At 39.2% G+C, this 26,427-nt stretch overlaps 1 protein-coding gene across 1 annotated transcript in view; it reads left to right on the forward strand.

Annotated features, from left to right (window-relative positions):
• The first annotated feature begins 2,434 nt into the window (after window positions 1-2,434).
• Window positions 2,435-26,427, forward strand: part of erbb4b (erb-b2 receptor tyrosine kinase 4b) — a 176,076-nt gene continuing 152,083 nt past the window's right edge. Inside the window, exons 1-2 of the mRNA XM_085374300.1 lie at window positions 2,435-2,462; window positions 2,907-3,058. Of these exons, the coding sequence (XP_085230426.1) occupies window positions 2,435-2,462; window positions 2,907-3,058 (180 nt within the window). The remainder of the gene's footprint in view (window positions 2,463-2,906; window positions 3,059-26,427) is intronic.

Genomic DNA, 26,427 nt, shown 5'->3' on the forward strand with positions numbered 1-26,427 from the left:
CCGAGGCAGTGGCTTGTAACTCACACTTAGCCACTGAGGCTCATCTGGGAGACATTAGGGGACAAAGGACAACTCTGACCTCAAATATGGTACTTTATTCAACGTGCCTGACAGAAAATGTAGTATTTTCCACTGTGTAAAGCTTATTTCTACAAGGTACTCCTATTTATTCAGTTCACGCTGACGAAGTTCAGCTATTGACAGTTTTTACTCAAGGAAGTGACATTTGCAACTTTATTTAATTCGGTCAGTTACTTGCTATTGGGATGACCTTTTGCTGGCTTCACTGGCAGGAGCCTATAAACCTCGGAGGCTCACCAGCTTTATAGGAATTCAATAGTCGCACAAGGCACTATTGATGAAGTTGTTGTGTGCACAACCAAATGAAATGAGAAGGGATCAGAAATCACAACACTAAAGTTCCCGTGTAATCCTGATGAGGATATTTATGAAATTAAAATGGATGAAAATACAGCTGAGGGGCATTTCAGCCTGTTTGCAAAGACTTAAACATTGTTTTGTTTTGTGTAAAGAATTTACTCTTTGCTGAAGGTTTTGATCGTGTCAAACGGTGATAGATGCATTGTCGTCTTTTTTGGCGGCTGTCTGTCAAAGATACACGGGAGCTCTCTGTCTGTTTATCTATTTACTTGATAAATATGTGGTTTCGCATTATCTGGCTAAATGCAAGCTTTGCTGCAAAAGCCTTTATATGCTGTTCGAAACCATAGAAATTGAGCCGTGTGCATTTTTTCCCCATTGGCACACAGTCTCATTAATTACATGTATTGGGAAATGTTGTGTTATTATGATTTATCGCTACGATGTATCACTTCTGAGGTGAAATTCTCCGCAAACACATCACATCAATTTACTCTCACAGGCAATTATCCTTCATACATGGAAGAAAGACACTTAAACTCATTGGCATTCTCAGCATTGAGAGTGCCAGAGAGTGAAATATATCAAACAGATGACATAGATTTCCTTTTGTGGAATAGCTATAAGCATTAAACAGTATGAAGATTCATTAGTTCTTGCAGTGTATTCCTGTATTCCTGGCAGTATGTTAACAATTGACAATTCAGCATCTTATAGCTTGTGCTCATGGGTGGGCAGGTTGTCCAATTGTTTTATGCAACCTTTAGTGTGACATACGGACTCAGATGTAACGTATTGAGCATGGAGACAAATGGATTCGATCATGCGATGAGAGGGGGAAAATACATCCTGAGGTCTATTGTTTACAGCCTGCCCACGTTCACGCACACACATGCAGACATAAGAGTCTACACCAGTTGGAGCACCGGGCTCTGCAGTAAACCTTTAACAGTTCACACATCCTCTACAGTATAAATGCACAGATGGTTTAGTTGTGGTTCACTTGGCAGCCAGCACCATCTCAAGCTCATGCAGAGCTTTCGTGGTAGGTCATTAGAAGTCACATTTAAAAAGAAAAGAAAAAATGTAAACATTCTATACATTGCATTAGACAGGTTTCAAAAGTCAGCAGACTTACTGAAGGTCTGCAAATGGGTACGAAAAAGTAAATTTCACCAGACATCACATCATCACATGCCACAATGCCCCTTTCCTCTGATCTCGGCGCTCTGCCTCAAGGGTGCAATAACAGTTTATTACACCTATCTTCACTTTATGACCCACCCCACCACCTGCCCCCACCACTTCCACCCCGCTCCCCTCAAGCCCACGCTAACTGTTATTGAAAACACCCAGGTCTGCTATATATCATTCCTGAGCAGCACGGAATGCTATGCGCAACATAGCTAATCAGCCCCAGATAGAATGGGTATTGTCCAGGTCATAGAAGAATAGCTCCACTTATCTAATATCTGCTTACATGTGGAAGTATTTAAACACAGTTTCATTTGTCTTTTGAGCCTTTGTTGCCCTGAGGTTGAATCTTCTTCTCCTCACATATATCTATTGTGTAATCAATGGAGTGAATAAGAACTATTTTTTCTGCATTGTGCCTGTGTGAAGATAACGGTGTAAATGGGTTGTGGCATATGTTTTGCTAGCAGAGTGGACAGAGTGCAAGTTGGACTGAGAGTGATCTAAGGTATGTGATGGAGACTGCAGTATAGCACATAGTAGGGTGGGATTGAAATGCAAAGCATCAGTAAAGATCTTTTGAGGTGGGTGTGCTCACAGAGAGAGGCTACAGTTCAAGGGAGACAGTGTGACAAGACTCTTGGAAGGACCCACCACCCCTCGGTCACAGTGATGGCTTCACTGCTATCAAGCGTGAACAGGGTGCAGGTGGGAGAAACCACACTGCCATGACAAATGATGTTTAATTTCATAGGGATTCAAGATTTAGCCACAAACCTTGGGATTTATCTGTTTGTGTCCATGCAGTCATACATGTGTGTTTTAATGTTAGACTAGGGAACACCAGCTGATAGGGCAGATGGCTTGTGTCATCTTGAGTGTGCAAGGTATGTGATGGGTGGAAATGGTCCTGTTTAATTACCTTTAAAGTGAGCAGCGCAGCTAGGTACTAAAGAGCTCTCATCTGCCCTGTAGGCACCAAGGGAAGCTCTAGGAAGGCCTTGTGGTGTAGTGGTTCAGTGGCTGCATCGTGTTACATGGCCAGCTTAGTCACATGACAACACTCTAGATTCTTTGCAGCACAGGTGTGGTGCTGAAAAACAAGCTGTTTATATGTCTTTTCCTAAATTGTTGTCCTTATTTAAATTTCTACATTAAAACCCTTTTATACATACAAAACATTTTATACTTTGTTAGAAATCCAAAATACAGGTTTTAACAATAGCATTGAGGTGTTTTGGGGCAATGTCCAAACCCATCCTCAGTCAAAAAAATGAATGTAGCTGGATTACAACTGACTTATCTCTCTTCTCCTGTTTCTCTTTTCGTAGTATGTGCTGGAACGGAGAACAAGCTGAGCACGCTGTCGGACCTGGAGCAGCAGTATCGCACTCTGAGGAAATACTATGAGAGCTGTGAAGTTGTAATGGGCAACCTCGAGATCACAAGCATTGACCGCAGTCGTGACCTCACCTTCCTCAGAGTAAGGGAAAAAAAACAACATGATACCGTCAACTAATAGACCGCATTTTTTTTGGCACATTTTAAGTGCAAAGTTATAGGCTTCTAGCTTGGAACCACCAAATTTCTTAAAATAGTGCACAAAAATCAACATGAACATTTGAGAAAATATATTTTTATTTGAATAAAATGATATGTGCCTATATATTCTGTTTAAAAGATTCACATATTCCTTTTTGACTAGTAATGCCTATCATCTGTCTTTTTACCTACACAATAGAAATACAAATACTCATTTTTTTCACAAGTTACTGAGTCTAAACTTCTTAATGTGAACTTTGTCTTTTTTTTCTTCTCATATGACCTTGTTACCCAGAGAATGCTTTGTGCTAAGATCTTTTTCTACCAATCAGCACTCGGATTAGTGTCTATCTCACCAATGATAACTAGAGAGGAAAGTTGTTCTAATCAGCGGGTAATCAAACTTCCTCTCTACTCAGCGTGTCTAACTGATTGTATGCTCGCACCATTGTGATCTGAAGCACAGAATAATCAAAATCCAAATAACTTGATCCTTTAAATCTCCTTTTTGATTGAACGTGAATCACAGACTACAGTGAAAAAGTTCCACGGAGCTGGTCATCATTTCATTTTATTTCACTTTTGAGCCTTCAGCTTTAATCTCGAAGATATTTATTATTTTTATTGCTTCATTTTTCATATAATTATACCCAAGACTTGAGCAGGTGAGTCAACTGAATTGGACCATCTAAGAAAAGTATAGTTTTGCAACAATCTAATAGTATTGTTATCAAAAAGAAACACTAGGATACAAAATGTGGTTAAAGACTGTGCTCTAACACTGTGGAAGCACACTCTTGGAATTGCTTACATGAATGCGTTTTTTCACTTTGGTTGAGAGGACACATACAAACTGAGTGTCAGGTGATGGAAGGTCCCAGCTCCACTGAGGGCCAAACTGTAATAGTGCAGTAATTAAGGGTTAGAAGGTGGTAACTGCAGGAGAATTTACAGGAGAAAAAAAAAAAGAGAAAACACATGCATTCTGTTTTTTGGTGAAATCAGCTGCTCTTAGTGACCTCTATCAGCCCTTCACTTCTCATGAACACCAACTCAAGACTATGCTGGCTGCGCTCTGCACTACTAACGCATCCAACTCCAATTGATTCCGGTCTATCTGGGGGTCTTGGGAGCTCCCCTGGTGTTACACTAAAGTGCTGACTGCATTAATGGTCCAATAGTGCTGTGTGAATGAACTGGGCTAAGGAGGCTTTGCCAGTGATGTAGTCCTCCAACAAGGCATTCTGTATTTTTTAGATGTTGCTCCTTACTGTGATGATTTAGAAGTTAATACTGCAATATGACATTTTTTTGTAAAAAAAAGTCCTCTGTTTTTTGTATTTAATTTGAATAGACACAAAAACGCCAAGATTGATCAAAGCACCAAAACAAAGTCATTAAGTGTTTTACATCGTGAAGCACAATTCTGATAATGCCCCCTGTGATGCAAAACAAAACGAAGATGATATTAAGAAAGAGGGAGCAATAGATGCAAAAGTGCTACCATTAGACTCCTGCAGAGGTAATGGGCCCCACTGACTTAGATGAAAAACGGTAGTAGGGGGGAAAGATGTGGCTCAAAAACCAAGTGTGATTGTTGTTTAACTACATGGGACCACCATGCACTATAAAACAACATCAGTTCTCTAGTTTAGCCGTGCTTTTTACAATGTCATGTGTATAGGATTACATTGAAGAGTTATTTGTAGATTGAGGTTAAAAGAGCACTAGTACAGAACCCCTTTTTACACGCCTGTATTACACCACCAATCATTTACAAAGCAGTTCCCTGTGGCACTAACTTGCCAGGTTCCTCCACCTTTCCATGGCTTGCAATTAATGTGGGTTAATTGAAGATGCTAATTAGCAATGTGGGGTGCCAAACACCGAGGGAGCAAAAGGGCAAGGTGGAGTATTTATTTTTAGAGAATATTATTATTATTATGATAAAATGCATTATTAACATGCTTCCCGAGGGAGGAAAAAAAATCACCTTGAGGTAAAGAAGTAGAGAAGTAAAGACAAAACTATTGTGCAGCAGCTTACCATACCACCTGTCTCTGGGAGGTGATTGAAACTGATGCCTGTGCATTGGCTCCTTCTTTTTGAAGATAGCCAAGAGATTGATGGCTGCCTCCCCAAAGCCCCTCAAACAACTTTAGCAGTAAATAGACTCTATCTTCCAAACTGCCTCAACAACTGATGAATCAACGCTTGCACTGTGATTAATAACTGCTTTTCAGCACTGAGGCTTTCTCCCTTCTATCACATATGGACATTTGCACCAACAACCTAGACCGTGAGCTTTAACCACATGCAATTTTTACATTGTCAGTGCTTAAATCCCCATCCCTCACACACACACAGTAATTCAGTTTCATGTATATAGCGCCAAATCACAACAACAGTCAGACTTTGTACAAGACTTGAATACAAGTCTTTGTATTGTAAGGTAAAGACCCTACAATACAACTGGAAAAAACAACGACAATCTTTGAGTGAGCACTTGATGACACTGGGAAGGAAAAACTCCTTTTTAACAGGAAGAATCGTCAGACTCAGGGAGGGGCAGCCTGTTATGACAAAGTGTGGAAGAGAGCCGGAGATTACAGTTTTTTCTGATTGCTTAAGCACATTTTTTGTAACTATTGGCAAATTTTGCAAAACTCTTCACACAAATAAGAAAACCTGTCACCCAATAATCAAAACATTGTAGTTCTCTTGCAAAAGCAAACACAGCTAGATTAACTCTTCACACCTTCGTAAAAATGGTGTTTCCGTATCAAACAGTACACACAAGCCATCATCTACTAAGCACACAATGCGCCAACTGCACACTGATGGTATGAATATAAAACACATCTGGCTTTTGCTTTCTCTGTGCACAAGGTAGGCTATGTCAGTTTGAGCTCATACTTCTGTCATAGATCCATAAGCATAGAGGGATCCAAACTTCAAGTACTGGTGTTTATTCAAACACATCAAAACAAACACAAGTGTTTATTTCCAAGTATAGGATTATTTGCAATCGCCATAATGACTATATGGGTTACTTGGTCTGCAGTGAACATGCTTCCTCTGCCCCCAGCATCTGGTCATCTAGCAATTCTGTAAAGTAACAATTTCAGTATTTTTACATCAATGGTATTGGTGTGTTTCTCATTGGCATATGGCAGTGCTACAAATCTTTGTGCAAAGTGACTGTACTAACCGATTCTCATTTCAAGATGTCCTTATGGTACTTGCTACAGTGTAGCGGCTCAGTTTAGGCTGGACCCGTTGGCCAGCTACCCTCAGTGTCATTCCACGGTTGATGACATGGTCCACTATTGTAGCTCTGATGTCATCAGCAATTCTATTTCTTACTCTTCCTACCCTTCCTCTCCCCCCTCCTCATCTTCCTCTCCCCCCTCCTCGTCTTCCTCTTGCTCCTCCTTGTCCTTGTCGTCCTCTTCATCCTATTTCTTCACCTCCACGTCCTCTTCCTCGGCCTCCTCTACTTCTCACTCTTTCTGCTCCCTCCATTGTACTCCGCACACACAGCTTACCTGTATTATAGTGCTTAGGCTGATTGCAAAGTGAACTAATTATCTAAGAAAGTTTTGACATGTGAAAGTGTGCCAGACAGTTGGCAAATTAGTGTTAATGATAGCCATACATGTGTATACTTTTGCTAGGAGTGTGTTGGAAATTTGGTAATTGAGTGTTGTGCAGTGAATTGTGCCTACAGTTTTGCAAAGTGTGTGTTACAAAATTGCAAACTGAGTGCAAAGCAGTTTTTGTGCTTTTAGTTTTGCAAACTCAGTGAGTGGTTTTGCTATAAGTCTGAATAGTTTTAGAGATTGTGCTACAGGAATCACAGTTAGGGTTTAAGCATTCAGAAAAAACTGTAATAATAACTAATGATTAAATGTACAGTGGTGTTTAAACACATAGTGACTGACAGTCACATAGTGAAGAAGAAATACTCAGTTCATCAAGCCCCCAGCATGCTAGTGCAGAGTCTGTGTTAGATTTTGGTTTATAGTGTTAAACAGTATTCTCTACCACCAGCATCTTTTGGAGTGTTTTATCCCTACAGTAAAGTTTCAGCACATCCACACTGTTGTGGCAGCCAAACAAGTCACTGAAACACCTTCCCGGTTAAATTCCAATAATTTGTCACCCTTAAAACAAATAACATCCTGTTCCCAGCTGAACATATACTGTGATTGTTTATTGGGTGGATGCAGAAGAAAGCACACACTTTGCATCCTTCTTTTCTCTCATGTCACTTTCTTGTGTGCGCTCACAAACAGAACTGATTATGAAATATTAATTTTTCCTTCTCCTCCTCTCTTCCCAGGCTCAGTAGGAACCCACAACCACACAGTTAGATTGGATTGTTTGTCTTGCCATTGCAATCATTAGTAAACATGTAATTTTCTCCCCAATATTAATGCGGTGATCAGCTGCCTTATCAGACTGACAACAGTTCACTGACTTCCCACCTCTTTGCCTGTAGTTGTAAATAAATTATGGAATCATAATTTACAAACGGAACATTTTATATTTCCAACGAGTCTTTGGTTTTCAATAATAACATGTGGTGTTAGGATGACAACTGAGAATCTAGAAGAAGAAAGAAACATGGAGGAAAAAAATTTCAAATAAAGATTTTTCCCTTTAAACTCCATATTTCCATTTCATTTTTATGTAAAGAATGGAAAAAAGAACATATATTAAATGCTGGTATGGCTCATTTTTATACAACAGAAAGTTTAAATACTCCAAGGGACTCCAACTAAATGATGGGGTTGCGCTGATTTATTTTTCCCACTTTTTTACTCCTCTTCATGATTACAGAAGAAAGCCACATAATGTTTTGAAATCTGAAAAATCCATTAATGCTCTTTTACAAATAGCAACCAAATAAATACAAATGTTAAATGTGCTAAATTGATTCTTCAAAAGTTAGAGATGGGGGTTTATTTATGGTCCTATGTCTGTTAACTGATTGATCTGATTAAAGACACCTTGTTAAAGCGTTAGAGTTATTTAAACCTATTAAAACAGTGGACTCTAATTGCTAGTGGATAACTCATCTTGACCAAGGTGGTTAGCAAGAGACAAATTGTTTCTTGGGGATTAAAAATCAATGTCATTTGCGCATAACTGATCTTGGAGCAGTCAAAGGTGATCCACAAGCAGCTTAACTAGTAAACTGTTTCTCTCCATCAAAGAGGACAAGGTTTCTACAGGGTGGGCCATTTATATGGATACACTGTAATAAAATGGGAATGGTTGGTGATATTAAAGTACTGTTTGTGGCACATTAGTATATGTGAGGGAGAAAACTCCTCAAGGTGGGTGGTGACCATGGGGGCCATTTAGAAGTCGGCCATCTTGGATACAATTTTTGTTTTTTCAATAGGAAGAGGGCCATGTGACACATCGAACTTATTGGTAATGTCACAAGAAAAACAATGGTGTGCTTGGTTTCAACGTAACTTTATTCTTTCATGAGTTTCTGACCACTTATAAAATGTGTTCAATGTGCTGCCCATTGTGTTGGATTGTCAATGCAACCCTCTTCTCCCACTCTTCACACACTGATAGCAACACCGCAGGAGAAATGCCAGCACAGGCATCCAGTATCCGTAGTTTCAGGTGCTGCACATCTCGTATCTTCACACCATAGACAATTGCCTTCAGATGACCCCAAAGATAAAAGTCTAAGGGGGTCAGATCGGGAGACCTTGGGGGCCATTCAACTGGCCCACAACGACCAATCCACTTTCCAGGAAACTGTTCATCTAGGAATGCTCGGACCTGCCACCAATAATGTGGTGGTGCACCATCTTGCTGGAAAAACTCAGGGAACGTGCCAGCTTCAGTGTACAAAGAGGGAAACACATCATCATGTAGCAATTTCAAATATCCAGTGGCCTTGAGGTTTCCATTGATATAGAATGGACCCACTATCGTTATACCCCATATACCACACCAAACCATCACTTTTGTTGTTCCAACAGTCTTGGAGGGATCCATCCAATGTGGGTTAGTGTCAGACCAATAGCGGTGGTTTTGTTTGTTAACTTCACCATTCACATAAAAGTTTGCCTCATCACTGAACAAAATCTTCTGCGTGAACTGAGGGTCCTGTTCCAATTTTTGTTTTGCCCATTCTGCAAATTCTGTGCGCCGATCTGGGTCGTCCTCGTTGAGATGCTGCAGTAGCTGGAGTTTGTAAGGGTGCCATTTGTGAGTAGCTAATATCCGCCGAAGGGATGTTTGACTAATGCCACTCTCCAGTGACATGCGGCGAGTGCTACGCTGTGGGTTCTTGCTGAAAGAAGCTAGGACAGCTACTGATGTTTCTTCATTAGTGACAGTTTTCTTGCGCCCACATTTTGGCAAATCCAACACTGAACCAGTTTCATGAAACTTAGCAAGCAGTTTGCTAACTGTAGCATGGGAGATGGGTGGTCTCGTAGGGTGTCTTTCATTGAAATCTGCTGCAATGACCCGGTTACTGCGTTCACCAGATATCAACACAATTTCGATCTGCTCCACACGTGTTAACCTCTTCGACATGTCAATGGCTGTGAACAAAGAGAAACATGTAAATAACTCATGAAAGAATAAAGTTACCTTGAAACCAAGCACACCATTGTTTTTCTTGTGACATTACCAATAAGTTTGATGTGTCACATGGCCCTCTTTCTATTGAAAAAACAAAAGTTGTATCCAAGATGGCCGACTTCTAATGGTCACCACCCATCTTGAGGAGCTTGCCCCCTCACCAATGTGCCACAAACAAGACTTTAATATCACCAACCATTCCCATGTTATTACGGTGTATCCATATAAATGGCCCACCCTGTACAATGTGCTTCACACACAATACTTTAACCATTGTCAGTTGGATGTGGGCATATTCATATATCTGTCAGAAATGACAGATGCAACAGATCTGATGGTGGATAGTCAAGCTAGCTTTTACAGACAACAACAAACTGCTGCCACAAGATGGCAGTATTTTACATGACGCATTGCAAACAGGCAATACAGAATATTACGTGACCGAATATTGTTCTGAGCATTTAGAATATAGATTACTTTCACTTTGGTAACATTTTGATTGATTTGTATTTTAGATTTCACTGGTCAAGCACAGCTTGGCTTGCTATCCCTCTTGATTGTATATATGTATCTTGTTTCTAAATAATTCCTGCTGTCTACTATTTACATTTTATTCTGACACAGTTGGTGTGGAGCACCCACAGTTTCGCTGTACATGTACAATAACAATAAAGGGCTATTCTAATCTATGCTATTCTATTCTTATGCTGGGTGGCCATGCCCATTGAGTTGGCAAACTCAGAAATCTCTTATAGGTCATGCTATTTAACCTGTCTGTGGTTGCCATGCACCTGCAAGCAGCTTTACATCCCAGCTCTATCCTATGACTCTTAATTTCACACAGTTTCTGTTTTTTATTTTGTTTTTGTTTTGTTTTTTCTCATGTTTGTTTTGTCATTGATGCTTTTTCTGTTCTGGGGTTTTGGTGCTTTCTCTGCCTCCAGCTTTAATTTTAAAATGTGGGGAGGGTTTGCTTTTCCTGTATTTTGGCTTTTACTTCTTCATGTTGAAGAGCAGGAAAGTCTAAAAACAATACAACAAATTACTATAAATGGACATCGTAACCTTTCAACAACAGGGTTTTAACCTTTTAATAGTTTATATGAACAAAGTTACAAAACAGAACTGCTCAAAAAAAGAAGTGTAGACAAAACATTGATTTTTATGTAAAAAAATTATAAGAATCAATGAAGGAAAGTAAACAAAATACTGGCACATTACTTGTTCTACTTTATGAGTACATGGATTTTATTCAGAGATGTCATGATTTCAATCATAGGCCTCTCTGGTAAAAGTGAAGAAGTGATCTGAGCATGTTGAATGGTTAGATTGCAATAAAATATTACATTCTCATTCGCATATTTAACATGTAACATATCAACCAAAATATCTATCTATTCTCTTAACTACTTATCCAATTAAGGATTGTGGTGGGGCTTGAGCCCATCTCAGCTGTCATAGTCTTGGAGGTGGGATTGAACAGATGGGCTCCACCATGACAATATACTATCAACATGTTGCAGTGCCCTGATTTTGTAGAATCAATAATCCAGGCCCCAGTTCCTATCTGATCAGATGTAAACAAATCCATCCGTCCGTTTCACTAAGTATGAAAAAGATTATGTGGCCAGATTACTCTCGGGTCTTAACTGTCTAAATGTTTTATCATCGGATGAGTCATTTAAACTAATTAGGAAATAATGGTGTGATGGTTTATCATGAAGTGCTTATTAAATACAGGTGTGCTCATTTCTTCGCTGTTAACCGAGGAATAGTATTTGTGGTTGAAAAATTACTTATTACATCTTTTGTCTCATGCATTATTTATTCTACTTCTCTGTTTCTCTTCGTGGAGCTACATGATAGACCGTAGCTAGTTTAACAGGTATTAAAAGTGTATATTTCAGAGCGGCCAATTTCATCTGAAATAGTAGGCAAACACAGGTGTTACTAATCACATTAATTAAGCCTTTGTACCTAAACAGAACAGAGCATTCATTAATGTCATTAGTAACACCTGTGTTTACTACTGTGCAATAGGTCTGCTGGCATTACAAGAGAGAGAACAACTCGTGCTATTTATTATACCCTGTGACTATAAAAATTAACCCATGCGCCTTGAATTTCACTCATCTCAAACCAGTCTTCACAACCAGAGCTCAATGAAGTCTGTTGCATACAATTCATGACTGATTACTGTTGATGCTTCCATCCATTATATTTTTACCTGGTGGCTCATTCTTACTAACTTACTGCAATTTAAAGCAGCATGTATAAAGTTTTGATTTTTAATTGCTAATCCCCTTGCATTTGTAAGCAGAATCCCTTTCCTGCACACAATCCCTGTCTTCTGACATCTTCCTTCATACTTCTTTTTGACTGGCATATTTGTCCCTCAGGCTCTGTCCCTGCCCTCCCCAGCTTCCTAATTTTTGATGCACTGTTAGATGAGTGCAGATTACGATGGCCCCCTGCTCCTCACCAAACTCCTTCAATATTAATGAAGACTGATGAAGTGCTAGGGAGCCCCTGTCTTTCAGCCCCAACCTAGATTGGATTGACAATTGCAATTAGCGTCTCCTGAAGTTCATTTCCATCACTTTAATTTGACACGAGGAAGGACAGTGTGGGGTTGGAATTGAGACCATTCAGGGAAAGAAGTCCCGAGGAGAAAGGTTGCCAAGGAAAAATAATGTACAGGAGTTTGACCAGGAACTAGTTTGAAAGCTACACAGGGAGAAAGGAAACACAAGTCCCTAGAACTTTTTTCACATATGTCTCAAATGATTTTCTATAGCTTACTTTTACATTTTTTTCCCTTGCTTTTTGTCATGTACAGCAGCAACCAGAGGGAACTCTGTACTAGTCATATCCACCTTCATACCTGGAAGCTAGGTCTAGGTTGTGATCTCCACTATGCAGTTCCTGCTATCACCAATAAAGTTCAGTATGCTTTTTACTCTTTAGTAAATCACACTATTTCACTTTCCACATTTCCTCTCTCACCTGCAGCAGTCACCAAATGGATCGCTTGTCAGTGCATATGGGAGAAAGATGAATGTGTGCGATATGGGGACAGCGGGACTTGAAAATGAATGACTCCCCATCCTTGTGCGGAAGCAAAAGAAGCAGGAGTTGATAGGCAGAAGTTGATGATGTGTCATGTTTATGTCTTTCCGTGCACGTTGTTGTTGTGTGTATGTCCATATGCATTAAACGGCATATGTCGCTTCGACTGATACGAATTGGGAAATCAGAAAAGTTTATCTTTAACATACTGACATTCATTTTAAACCCTCATTCCCACAAATTGACTAAAGCAAATGATAGTATGTGTGTCTGCAAGTTTGTGTTTATGCATGCTTGTACACCTGCACAGGGTTAAAATAAGCCTCACTGTTCGACTGACACATACATTTTTTCGTTCATCTTCCCACTCTTGGTTTGCCGATATCGTTTTCTTCCCATGTCTTTATGAAATGATCCAAACTGATATAACTGCGAAGTAACAGAAATGTAGAGGTTGAAATGTCAGATGTTTGAAAAAACAAAGAAAGAAAATAAAAACCTCTCTCTACGAGTTGTGTTTGCCATTCCTTAAATTAGCCACTACACACTTTTCCATTAGTATTGACCTGTAGATTCCTGCAGGGCAATAAGAACTGTGCTGACCTATTTTATAATGCGAGTTACTTAAAAAAAAAAAAAAAAAAAAAAAAAGGAAACCTGCACTGAATCATCAGGATACTGTTGCCCTCAGTGTGGGAAAGCTTTAAGCATGTTAAACATTTTGCCTCTGCAGACTTGCATTGCATCTAATAAAGAAACAAACCTTATCCATGTTCTTGTGTTCACTATTTTCTTATAGCAGTATTTTTATTACACTACAACTGATATGGAAGTAGTGATTATTTTCCCTTTTGCTTAATCTAAGTGTTTTCAAATGAGCATTACCACTGAAAATCTTATTCAGCATTAGGCCTTAGTGGCCAGATGTTGCATAGCATTTAAATTAATGTAAAACTCATAACGTATATTTTTATGTCCTGTCAACACCCTGCCTTCCTTCTTTCCCTTCAACATTTAATTTGTGAACGTGTATGGGTAGTTTTGCATCCCCATCCTTTATTGTTGCAAGCTATATGTAAAATGGGACTTTTATTGGGGCATGGAGTAGGACAAAATGTTTCTATTGATAGATGGAAACACGCTAACACCAACAGTCTGAGAATCAGTATGACAGCAGCGAGATCACTAATTTAATGTAATATCACCCATAAGCATTCGCTCCTGAAACATTGTGTCTTAATTTGTTTACATCTTGCCAAATTGATAGCACTGAAAAAGTCCCTGGTTAGCTATTGGCAGCTAGTGTTGATAATGTACCCATGAATATATAAACAATTATCACTTGATTATCTTGTAAACCTGATGATACTCCAGCAAGTTTTGAAATGTCACTGGAGATAATGATATCCTCGGGAAATTCATGGCACGCAGAGTCATACTAATCATACTAATACTTATTTCCTGTTTGTCTGTTGTGATTTGTCTTCACTGGAATTAAAACGAGCATCATCTGTGACTCAAAACGACCTCACACAGCATCCTCATGTTTCTTCTCTGTTCTGCCCTTTGTGCCTTTATATGCAACTCTACACGGGGCTCTTTTTTTTTTTTTTAAATCTGTTTGTTCGTCAACTTCCATGTTTGCATTTATTTTATCATGCCAGATACCTGTATCTATTGCAAACCAAATGACCTCATTTCCAGATGCTTAAATTGTGGAATGATGTGTTAAATTACATAGTAGCGCTCGGAATATTTCATTTCCCCATCTCCCCCAATAAAATACAAATTAGACTTTCCTTCATCCTTACTCTATTGTGATTGAATGGTAATCTTCAGAGTGTATAGGGTTAAATATATCTAATTGTAATGTCTCCTTTGCCATGCATCACCAGACTAAAGCAGTAGCTTCCAGTCATTTAGAAGCTACTGCTTGAACTGCAAGCTGTCTTGGATTAGATGGTGTGGAAGATGCATGAGACTTTCTCACTGCACACACACACACACACACACTGTCACACCAGAGGTGATAGTTCTTATCGTAACATAGCAGTGCCACACTGAATAGAGAGGCAGTCGAGAGGAGAAGCAAACTGGGCTGTGACAATAGCCCACCCTGCTTCTCTGATGCCTTTCAAACTTCATATCTGCCTCCCTCTGCAACTTGCCTAAAAAAAGAAGTGAATGATATGGACCAGCTTCTCAGGAGGATCGAAATCAATTTCTACCCACTGCGACTTAGATTGGGGAGTCCATTTGAATGGCTAGTGTTAAGATGGGCAAAGTAAAATTGCTCCTCTGGAACCGGTCTCCGTCCTTGTTTAAATAAGAAAAAGAAAACTTAATTGATAACAGTATTTATTGAAAACAACCAGCAGCACATGTAATCCTGCCTGGTTTTATTTACACCCCCAACCTCAAACACACTTACATTATACCTGCCATCATAAGTTTATGCATGCTAATAAGGGACCGTGTGGTTTTGCCTTGTTGTTGTAAGACAATACCTTCTCTCTGCCTGTTTGTCACGCTCTTATTATTTTGGTTGCTCAAACTTTTTAAACCACAATCTCCTGCTGGTTACACTGGACACATTAACAGCATGAGTTACTATTGAAGTGGGCTTACTTATTCTTAATCTCCACATTTCCTGAGATTGCTGCCATCTAATATACACTAAGACCTTTTTGTGTATTTTGTGTTGCTTTCAAAGAAAGACAATACATTTCAGATAAATTAAAAAGCAGTATCAACAAATACAGCAAATATGATATGCAACAACCATTATTTTAGATTATTTTACATGGAATACATATAAACATCACATTGTACTACATAAATGGGCAGGTTGGAGTAAGATGAAGCCTTGGTTTAGTAAAGGCTGTTGGTACACCCAGGAGGTTTATAATACTTCCCTGCATTTAAAAGTGTGTCCCATTAACTCTGTCACTATGTTAATGTGAAACGCTATCATCAGGTGTTATTCCAAAAGACTAAATTTCCTGCTCTTCCACCTTTAATTCTCAAACCATACATGCATTTTTTTTCATACACAAGTTTGGTAAAAACAAAACTAAAACAAACAAACACAAAAAAAGAAACCCCAAAATGTATTGAAATCAGTATTATACTTTTAAGTTTTTTAATGTCTCAAGTGAAGTTACTTTAACGCATTGTTAAGTTTACATTAGAGAGTTTTACTAACTCTCATTTTACTCCATTAGATGTCATTTGTAATCTTTTATTTTTAAAATCCCAAATCATTTATCTGTTTATTTGTTTAGTAAGCATTTAATAAAAGATGATAGTCATAATTGGATAAATAAATGCACCACTACTGATAACCAACAATAATACGCCCTTGACTTAATTATAAGAGCACATAATGTGGGTTTAACTGATTTTGTTTGTTTTTGTTTGGTTATTAATTTCTTTATCTATTTGTCTATCTTTATTGTTAGTAGTAAGTACAAAAGTAAACAGTAAGAAATTGCAGCAAATATAAGAAATTAAAACCTATTTAAAGAAGATATGATCTATGAAATATTAAGTCTCACATGCAATGAGATGAGAGCTGTTTGTTTTTGTGCACCAAATTAATTGACAAACCATAGCAGTGACATTCTCTCTCTGTGTCTCCCTCTCTGTCTTTGACTGAAACATTAGTTAAGAACAGACACTGGGCTTTTGTAGGAACATATACCTACAGACCAGCCCCAGTAAATTCCCCTCTTTTGCTTCCATATCATTACTTTTCTGTACCATTACTCATGCAAAATGCCAGCCTTCTGTACTGAGCACAGGTGTTACCGTAGATGTAAATCTGAGGAATTGCAGAATCTTTCGGTGTGGACATGATAAATGTGGAATGTTTAATCAGATTATAGCTGCGATTTTGAGTACACAAGTTAAGTTAGTTAATTTTCGCTCCAACACTCCACTCCAGCTTCCTGCATTTAAATTTAAACTGAGACTAATAAGTACTCAGTATCTTAACCACCAAAGCCGTATTCCTGCCGAGTCCAGTCAACAAGAGCTACACACATTAATCACGTTACCTGAATATCTTATTTACCCACTACACTCCTGTATTAATTTCTCCTCTTTTCACTTGTGTTCTATATGTGCAAGTGTTGCTTCCCTTTCCATTTACATCACTGCACTCTTCTGCCCCCTCCCCAGAACTCCTTGCACTAACTACTAAATGTTTGAATAAAAACTCATTAGAATTACATAGCCATTTAGCTAAGTGACACGGGGTGTAATTGCACCATCCATCAATTGCAATGTAATAACACACTCGGAGGAGCTAAATGTTTATTAGCCGTCAGACAATTTCACCAGTGGGTTTTGGGAACAAGTAGCCAGAGGCGATCATGTGGGGTGGCCTTTGGTGTTGTGGGAGGGGAGGCTGAGAAAGGGGAAAGCCAAATTGACTGGGAAGTGATGGCAACAAACTATCAAAGACAGACAAAGTATCACTCTGTTGCTGGTTACACTTAAACAGTTAAACATACAAAAATATTAAGACAGTATGTTTTGGATGCACATCAGTGATATCTGATGTGTTCACTCTCTACAAATATGCTAACAAACTATGTGACTTGTTTTTATCTTTATATATTTTTTACATTTTCAATATAAATTTTGCGAGATGATGATCAATGTGAAAAACCTTCTGGAGTATATTGTCACTTTTAAAAAATATTTAAAATTTAATTGAGTTACAGAAGGACTGTTGGTGCATGTTTCACCCTTGAACCTCAAATCACATTCTTCTTAATTTTTGTGTAATTGGTGGTTTTACTTCCCTTCAGGCATTCAGTCATTGGCTTTTCAAAGCTACTTTACGCCTTTATCGACACTCATTTTTGGAGCTTTACTTGTTCACTGGCCCTGATCTGATTGAGATGACCTGGATCTTTTATAAATAATTCTCACTTGATTATATCCTCCTTGTGTACTCTCTGCCAGTCAGTCAGTCAGTCTGCCAGTGATGGCACCTCTGGTGTGTTTCACTGTTCTGTAGGCATCTTCAGCATGTCTCCTCCACATCATTGTCTTCTGTGTGTCAGTGGAGTCATGCTCAGCTTGTTTTACAACATATGTCCTGTTTCAGCCACTCTCACTTGGTGGGCCCTTGCTTGGTCAGTCAATGTGGGACTTGTTTGTGCTGGGAGGGCGGCAAATAAGGAGTTTCATTATTTGGGCCGAAATAGAGACAAAGCCTGCTATAGCCAAGTCTAGCTCTTGCCCATGCAACATTTCCATTATGTCTTCCAAAAGTACAGCTGTGTTATCTGAGGAGGAATCACAAAGGAAGCCAAGAGCTTAGACACAAAAGTGACAGAGGTGGTGGGTGATAAAAGGTTTGTGTTTGGGGGGGGGCTCCGAATGATTCAGATACTTCCTCTAAGTAGATGAGAGAATAACTTAATTGCTCATTGAGTTGATGACAGTGTTTTATGCAGATAATATCCCTTTGCATGACAGTGCCATAGTGCAGATAAAGGAGCGGCAAAAGAGAAGGGGAAGAAAGGAGACTGAGTGTATAGAAAAGAGAAACATAAAGAAAAAGAGCAAGAGATAGAAAATTAGAAAGAGAGTCTCTTTTAGTATAATTGCAGCTTTTACCATGAAATGAATGCATTGTGTAGAGCTAACGGTGCCAGCTCCACCCATGTGAGCCATCGTGTCTTTATCACTAATGGACCAGTGACTACTACTGTAATTACGTAGGCTTTTGTCTAGCCCTTTGCACAACTATCTTGGAAGCGAAAATTGGTCTGACTTTTATGGCTCTTTTACTGACATCTAGGGTATATCGGCAAGCTCTAAAAAGAGGACAAAGCAAAAGAGCCATGCTAATAAAGAGAGAGGGGTAGAAAAGAGGTAATAAAGCTAAGATGGAGAGAAAGGTCATACAACAAGTTGGATTAACATTTATGATGATTTCTCAGGTTAATGACATTTCATATTTAGTCAGGGGCACCATAATTGAAGATAATGCAGACAGACCAATTTAATTCAGCACTGGCGAGTTTCTCTATTGTAACACCACACCTGTTACTAAACACCAGGCCCAAATTGTAGAATGGATTAAAAGTGCTTACACTAATGTACAGCATGCTACCCTTAGCTTGCTCATTTAACTGCTTAAGCAGTATGACAGCATAACTTCTGAGCTGAATCGTTAGTTAATTCAATTGTTTTATGGGAGAAAAGAGAAAAGGGGACTGTGTATAAAAATGAGTGCAATTCCAAAATATATCTGCGCAAGTCCTCAGTCATCCAGGACATTGTAGCCTTGAAGCCAGCTAGACTTCTTTAGGTTTGTGAAGATGTTTTGCCTGTCATCCAAAAATTCACTAGGTACTTCAGTTCTAAAATAGCTATTGAGGTCAGCTGAGGCAAAATGTGAGTAAGGGTTGAAACACCTAGGAAGGAATCTCAAGACTGCATTGTAGGTGGCTGATAGGTAGTGTCGTAGGCCACCACCTCTCAGAGATGAAGAGCCTCTGGAATGATAGATAAAACTTCTTTTTAAGCATTAAGGATTCCTAAAGAGCAAACTGAGACTTCACTTATGATTTCTTGATTGTTTGAAAATCCACTGTCGTTGTGCACCAATACAAAAAGGAACTGTAACTGGACAAATGTTTATGGATCTATCTGTTTCTGACAAGAACTGACATATACTCAGTACCAGACCTAGTGTTAGAGCAAAGTTAGCTGTTAGACGGGTTAGTCAGCCAATCTTTCAGCCATGAAATCTGATAAAGCCCTAAGTTGGCCATTCATATCATTGAATTCCAGCCAGGTTCAAGTCTGTCAGGCTTGCACTTTCCTAGAAGGGGAGAAACTCAGTGAGGTAGATGAAAACAATCACATTGCATTGGAACTCTTAAAACCACAGAGAATATCTCTACATCTTTTTTTCTCTTTGTGATCTAGTTAACTTTTCACCACGTCGTACTTAAGGTACTCATACAGGATATGTCCATTAAAACAGTTTAAATATTCATCACTCTGTAGCCCGGTAACGGTTCCCAACTTGTTCTCCCATGCCCATTCTGCACAAGAATAAACTTTTCAGAACTCCAGTTCTCTCACAAAGGTACACAAATACATTTATGCATAGCTATGTAGTAAGTTGGCACTGCTTCTGTCTCCACGGAGAAAACATTATCTCTATAGATCATCTCCAAAATTATGAAAAAATTAAGTTGCAAGTCTTGAAAGGAAAAGAAATACCAGTTACTTTAAATTCGATTGTTTAATTCTAAAAAGTCTAAAGCACTGTGAGAATCCTTGTAGAGCACAGATATAACAGTACAGACTTAATCACCAATGGAAATGAAGGTACATTATATTCTTTGCAATTCCCAAATGAGGATGTTACTGGCGCTGCTGTCACATTTTAACTGACCAAAGCATCAGCTGATCCAGTGTTTCATTAAATAGTTTTGCTACGGTCTATTGAGTCTTTACACAGCCGTTACAAGAGCCTGGTCCACAGAGCCGGCAATAAGCCGGAGTAGTTTCTGTTGCGTGTTGGGCTCTGCCAGGGCTGCCCTTTGTCACTGATTCTATTCATAATTTTTATGAACAGAATTTCTAGGCATAGCCAAGGGGTGGAAGGCTTCCACTCCGGTGGTCTCAGACTCTCATCTCTCCTTTTTGCAGATGATGTAGTTCTGTTCGCTGCTGTTCGGTGACCTCCAGCTCGCACTAGAGCAGCTTGCAGCCAAGTGTGAAGCAGTGGGAATAAGAATCGCCTCCAAATCTGAGGCCATGATCCTCATCCGGAAAAGTTTAGGAGTTCGGCCGGCCAGGAGGGGTTCAGAGTAGAGCAGGGGTGTCAAACTCAAATACACAGTGGGCCAAATTTCAAAACTGGAACAAAGTTGTGGGCTAACATTAATATTTATTGAAAAAAAAATCTTCCTCCAGATATAAGAATGAATCTTTTCTTATAGACTCAAACAAGTTTAGCTGAAAAACTGAATATGGAACAAGCAAAGCTTAATACTAAACAATATATATATTAGCTGTATAATACCAGTAGGCCAGCTCTAATAGTAATTTGGTATGGCTTCGCGGGCCAAATGTAATTAGGCTGCGGGCCAAATCTGGCCCGCGGGCCAGAGTTTGACACCTATGGAGTAGAGCCACTCCTCCTCTACATCGAAAGGAGACAGTTGAGGTGGTTTGGGCATTTGACAAGGATGCCTCCTGGGCACCTCCTGGTCGAGGTGTCCTGGGCACCTCACCCAGGAGACCCCACAGTACACCCTGGACACGCTGGAGAGATTATAGCTCTCGATTGTCCTGGGAATGCCTTGGTGTTCCCCCGAACAAGCTTGAGGAGGTTGCCGGGATGAGGGAGGTCTGGGCTTCTCTACTCAGGCTGCTGTTCCACGACCCGGCCTTGGATAAGCAGAATAGAATGGATGGATGGATAAAGCCTCAGCAAGAATATTCTAATTTTATCTGCGCTTCAGTTGCTATAATTAACTAAAACCGAAAGCTCTCTACTATAAAGACATTTTGATTTCTTAACTAAAGTCCTGTACGTTTTTTTTTTTTGTAAAGGTATGTGATAATCCAAGTTACTTACTAGAATGAAAACAAATAATTGCCACTAGCAGCTTTCTTGACTAGCAGTATTACATGTCCCTCAGTACCGTGAGAATTAAGTTTTACTTACTGCAAACACAATATGTAACATTTGTTTTATTGCTGAATGTGATCCGTAAGCAGCACGCAGGGAGTCACATCTATTCACTACCCTGCTCTAATTCTACCATAATACTTTAGCATCTTAATTAAACATGATTGTTATCTGGGTTTGTTTAATTCTTAGAAACACTGATGGGTATTGCTGCCAAATATAACTCCCAGGAGTGGATGGAGTCACTCAGTTATGTGTGTGTGTGTGTGTGTGTGTGTGTGTGTGTGTGTGTGTGTGTGTGTGTGTGTGTGTATGTGTGTGTGACAAAGCGATAGAGTAAGAGAGGGGGAGAGAGAGAGGGAACAGCCAAGTGGGTCAGAAAACTGATTTCTGGGTTCCCTGTGGAGACAGCAAGACCTTTATCTTCAATTTCACAGATTTCCTCTGTGGTCAGAATAAGAGGCCACATCACCTATTTCTCTTCCACTCTTATACTTGTTTTATTGGGCCATCCCTTAACTCAGACAAGTCAAAAGAACAGATATAATGGGGGTTTATTTATGTAGTTTTTGTTAGACATGTCTCGCTGGCCTTTCGTTCTCTGTCTTTATTGATACTTATTTGGGCTTTCATATTTTTGATATCACCTGCTGTCTGGTATTTCTGTTTTAACTTAAACATACATATATTGCCCTTTCACAGTGAAATTTCAGTATTACAGAACATTAAAGTGCAGTATATTTTTGCAGTATATTTGTCCCTGATACACATAATAACATTGCATGCTACTGCTACTTACTTTGTATAACACTGTAATATCATCAAACTGATCAATTATGTTTTTGAGTTACACACTATGAATTGCTTATCATCTTAAATATTCTTCACAATTACCATCCAGTGCAGCACACAGTGCAGTAAATAATGAGACACACCTGGTCATTAAATGTTTACCTCTTTTAAGCTATTAAATGATAAACTAACACATGTGGAGTTGTATAGTATGGATGGATGGATGGATGGATGGATGGATGGATGGAGTTGAAGAGTGGGCAGTATGTGCATGGATGAAAGCTTTGTGCTTTACTGGTAGCCAGGTTGATCAAATAGTAACACACAAAGATTTTCATTTAAGATGCGTTCCTTGCTTAAAAACAAAAAACATACTCCCATGTTCACTACCCAAGTGAAGGCTTAGTAGTTAGCCTCAGCTGACTCTAGCAGCTTTAACAATTGCCAAATGACATCACCTTAAACCAGGCACAGACACTACAGTGTATTTTCTTTTTCTTCCCTTTTTTTAATCTGTTATTATGGCCTCTGTGTCAAATTAGAGTTATACAATCATATGACTCAGAATACTGTAGGGTCTTTACCTTACAGAATGAAGTGCCTTGAAGTGACTGTTAATGTGATTTGGTGCTATATAAATAAACCCAAATTTGACTGAATTGAATTGAATCTTGCCTTTTGGTGACTCACAAATATGACAGATGAATCATCGTGCTTGCTGCCTTGTATGACAATTTCCAGGGAAAAAATGGAAACTGACAAAAGCAACTGAAGTGGCATTCAGCTGCTATTCACTTTTACAGTTCCATCTTGCTAAGAGGTGTTTAACATAAGGCCCAAGGGTCAAAATTGGGCCAACAAAGACTCCAAGGTGGCCAGCTGGACAGTTTTGGAAAATGTGGAGAACATAAATTTATGGATTTTTAATAATATTTGTATAGGATTTACAGCTTTTCCTTCCAATAAAGCCCTCTTCCACAGCCGTTCATTCTACACAAAAGAAAACTTCATTTTGTTCACCTTCTGACATTTTTAATAATCAGCAAAAACTTTTTTTCTATAAACACGGGGCAGTCTGGGCAGCGAGCTACCAGAACATCTTCTAGAATTTTCCACGTATATCATGTAGAAAAACTGAAAAGTCCTGTTTAAATTGTACTTCTTATACTAATATATCTCATTGATTGAATGTGTAGTGAAATAAATTCTTTTGATGTTACGCTTACATTTGTCCACAGTGCAGAAAAAAAAGTTTGGACTCTGTGCTTTTATGGGCCAGCCTTACAGGGAACCATCATGGTAGACATGTTGGTCTTTCAGTAGCAAAAAAGAAATAAGTATGGATCCAAAATAATAAGGACATGAAGGATCAGTGAGAAATAGTTCAAATTACAGATTTTTGTTCCTAAACATATAGAGAAGTAAAATGGATGACATCAGCATGGTTAGAGCCTATCGTGAAGCATGAAATCTTTTTTTTTTACTAAGCGTGATAGCTGTTTGATGGATAAAGTGCTGCATTAGGTGACCTCCACAATCACCCATCCTAAACCCAAATGCACTGCACTCTCATTGCACTGTTGCACTCTAGTTGTGCCTTCAGTTGAAATCATGGCAAATTCAGCAAATAAATGGAACCTCCAAAGATTGATTCTGTTCATCTGGACGTAGCGTTTTGTGGGACAGACGTTTTGTCACTCAGTGACTTCTTCAGTCCCAGCTGACTGCAGGTTTCCCCAATCTTATAACCAGTACATTTGCATAATGACTGAAACCAGCCCACTGACTGAACAATGGGCTGGGAGGTCAGTTCCTTAATCGATTATGCAAATGTACTGTCTATAAGATTGGGAAAACCTGCAGTCAGCTGAGACTGAAGAAGTCACTTGGATGAGTGACGAAATGTTTCTCCCACAAAACACTACGTCCAGATGAACAGAATCAATCTTTGGAGATTTACTTACCTGGATGATTGAGCATGCATCAAGACAAATAACTGGAAGCAATGATATAACAATGGCATTGTCTGTATGGGAAATTAACATACTGAATGCCCCAGTAAAGGCCCTGCTAAAACAGACAAAAAGCGCAGTTGCAGTTGCCATGGTTGATAGTTGAACTACTGTGATAATGTCTTTGATTTACTCAAAGAAAGCAGCTTTGCAGGTGGATGATAAGCGACTGTAAACAAGTTGAGATTGATTGTAATTGCTGCCAGTGTTTTCATGACACATTATGTAAACAACACATTATGTAACCAACACCATCAACTTTTAATACTAACAGATCTTAGCACAATTCCTATCCTGGATAAGGGGATCTACAAATTCCCATACTGAGATCTCACCTTTAACGTGGCCACTGCCTCTTCTACTCCTGTCCTCCTGAATTTATTGAGCCGCGAGGCCCATCAACTTTTATTAGCTAATAATGCTGTTAGGGCCATTAAGTGTGGCCAAGACTCACCCAGAGCAACACTTAACAGTCCCTGTGGGGTGCTACTTGAGGACTGAAGTAACAGGACCACACTGTGACAACCCCACTGCACCGACGTGTCTGAGCAGATTTCTAATTTGATGTTGCTAAGACCAGCGCAGCTCCCCCAGAGGGTGATTGGTATGTCACTTAAATGCAGCAAAAACGCAAATATTCACTGTTTTAGATAAAACAGTGATTGCCCTTTCCATTTTGAAATTTCTTAGAAGGAAGGCTATAGTCCACCCAAGGATTCTACAATGTGAGAGCTGTTTCTCATATGTACACAAATGCAAGTGAAAACAACAAACACCCTGTAATTCTTACTTTTAGATAATTTCTAGGCACCTATAGGATTGCCCTGAAGCTTCTTCAAAGATGCCTAGAACTCACTTAGGGACTGACTATTTTCTATGCTTCTGTGGACTGCAGATGATTTAAAGATCCTGCCGGCACTCTTTAGATTGCTACACTAAAATAAGGGCATAATGGAGCCTGGTTACTCCCATAGCCGTGGGTGTTGTTTTTGTTGTGTTGTGCTAGGTCCAAACTCTTAGAGAATGGTTAAAGGATGGCCCCTGTAGATCAAAGCAAAAATATAATCAACTGTGAGAGAGAGAAAGACCTCTACTTTATCATGTCTCTTTGCTCAGGGCTGAAAACGGACTGCTGCTGAACTAAGAGTTGATAAAGAGAAAGAAAAACGGAGGGTACAGTATGTGTTCTGTGCTTGGTTTTAGAAATAGGTCATGTGGTCTGTTTTGATGAGTCACATGGCCAACACTCATTTAAAAATTAGGTTCATTTTAATAGTGCAGGTTGTTGTGCAAAAGGATAATGAGATTTTTCAGTCACTCAAAGAATATCCATTTCGTATATATATTTATTCACACAAGCCTGATTATTAGAATCGTAGACAAATGCAAAAGTTAAAGTAATAATAATTTTAAAAAAGATGGTTAATGGGTTAAGTTGCTGTCAATATTTCCAAAGTAGGAATTTATTTTGAGTGTCACTGCAATTAAATAATTAGCACCTCAGCAATAATGACATTTAGAGCCTTCTACTTTCATAACCTAAAATTTTCGATTAACGAGCTAACCATGGGCTACAGGAGTACCTACCACCCCAGCACCCTCCTCCCACACATCCTTGTAGGGAAGTGTGGGCAAGTGATTACTCTCGGATTAAGACTTGCCTTACCGGCAGATATGTGTGGCATAATTAAATAATGGCTGCCTCACCCGAACAGTCCCAATGCATATGGGCTTCCCAACGTCGTCAGATCAGCACAATATTAACCATGACACAGGCGTAACCAGCCCGGTAATTAATGCAGTGAATCAATTACAAATTAGTCAATTTGGAGAATTCCCCACTGGAGTCCACTCATTACCAGTGCTCTGATGGAGTCGCAAGTTTTTCTCTTGGGAAGTGGTGTCACTTCATTGCTCTCATTTTCTATCTGTCTTTATCTCTTTTCTGAAGGTAGGCTTCGGAAGACAAATGGAGGATGAAATTGATGCTGCCTGCTGCTTAGCTTTGCATTGCAATTTAAAATGTCAGCTACACAACATTCGATTATAGGTACAACTGGAGAAGAGCATTAAGCTAATCAAAGTTAATGAGGACACCTTTACAGGGGTATCCTAAGTACAAATAGGCTGTCTACCACC

The sequence above is a fragment of the Diplotaxodon limnothrissa genome, linkage group LG16, assembly GCF_057381915.1.
Source record: "Diplotaxodon limnothrissa isolate DT_005_m linkage group LG16, D_limnothrissa_male_GT1.1, whole genome shotgun sequence".
Taxonomy (NCBI): domain Eukaryota; kingdom Metazoa; phylum Chordata; class Actinopteri; order Cichliformes; family Cichlidae; genus Diplotaxodon; species Diplotaxodon limnothrissa.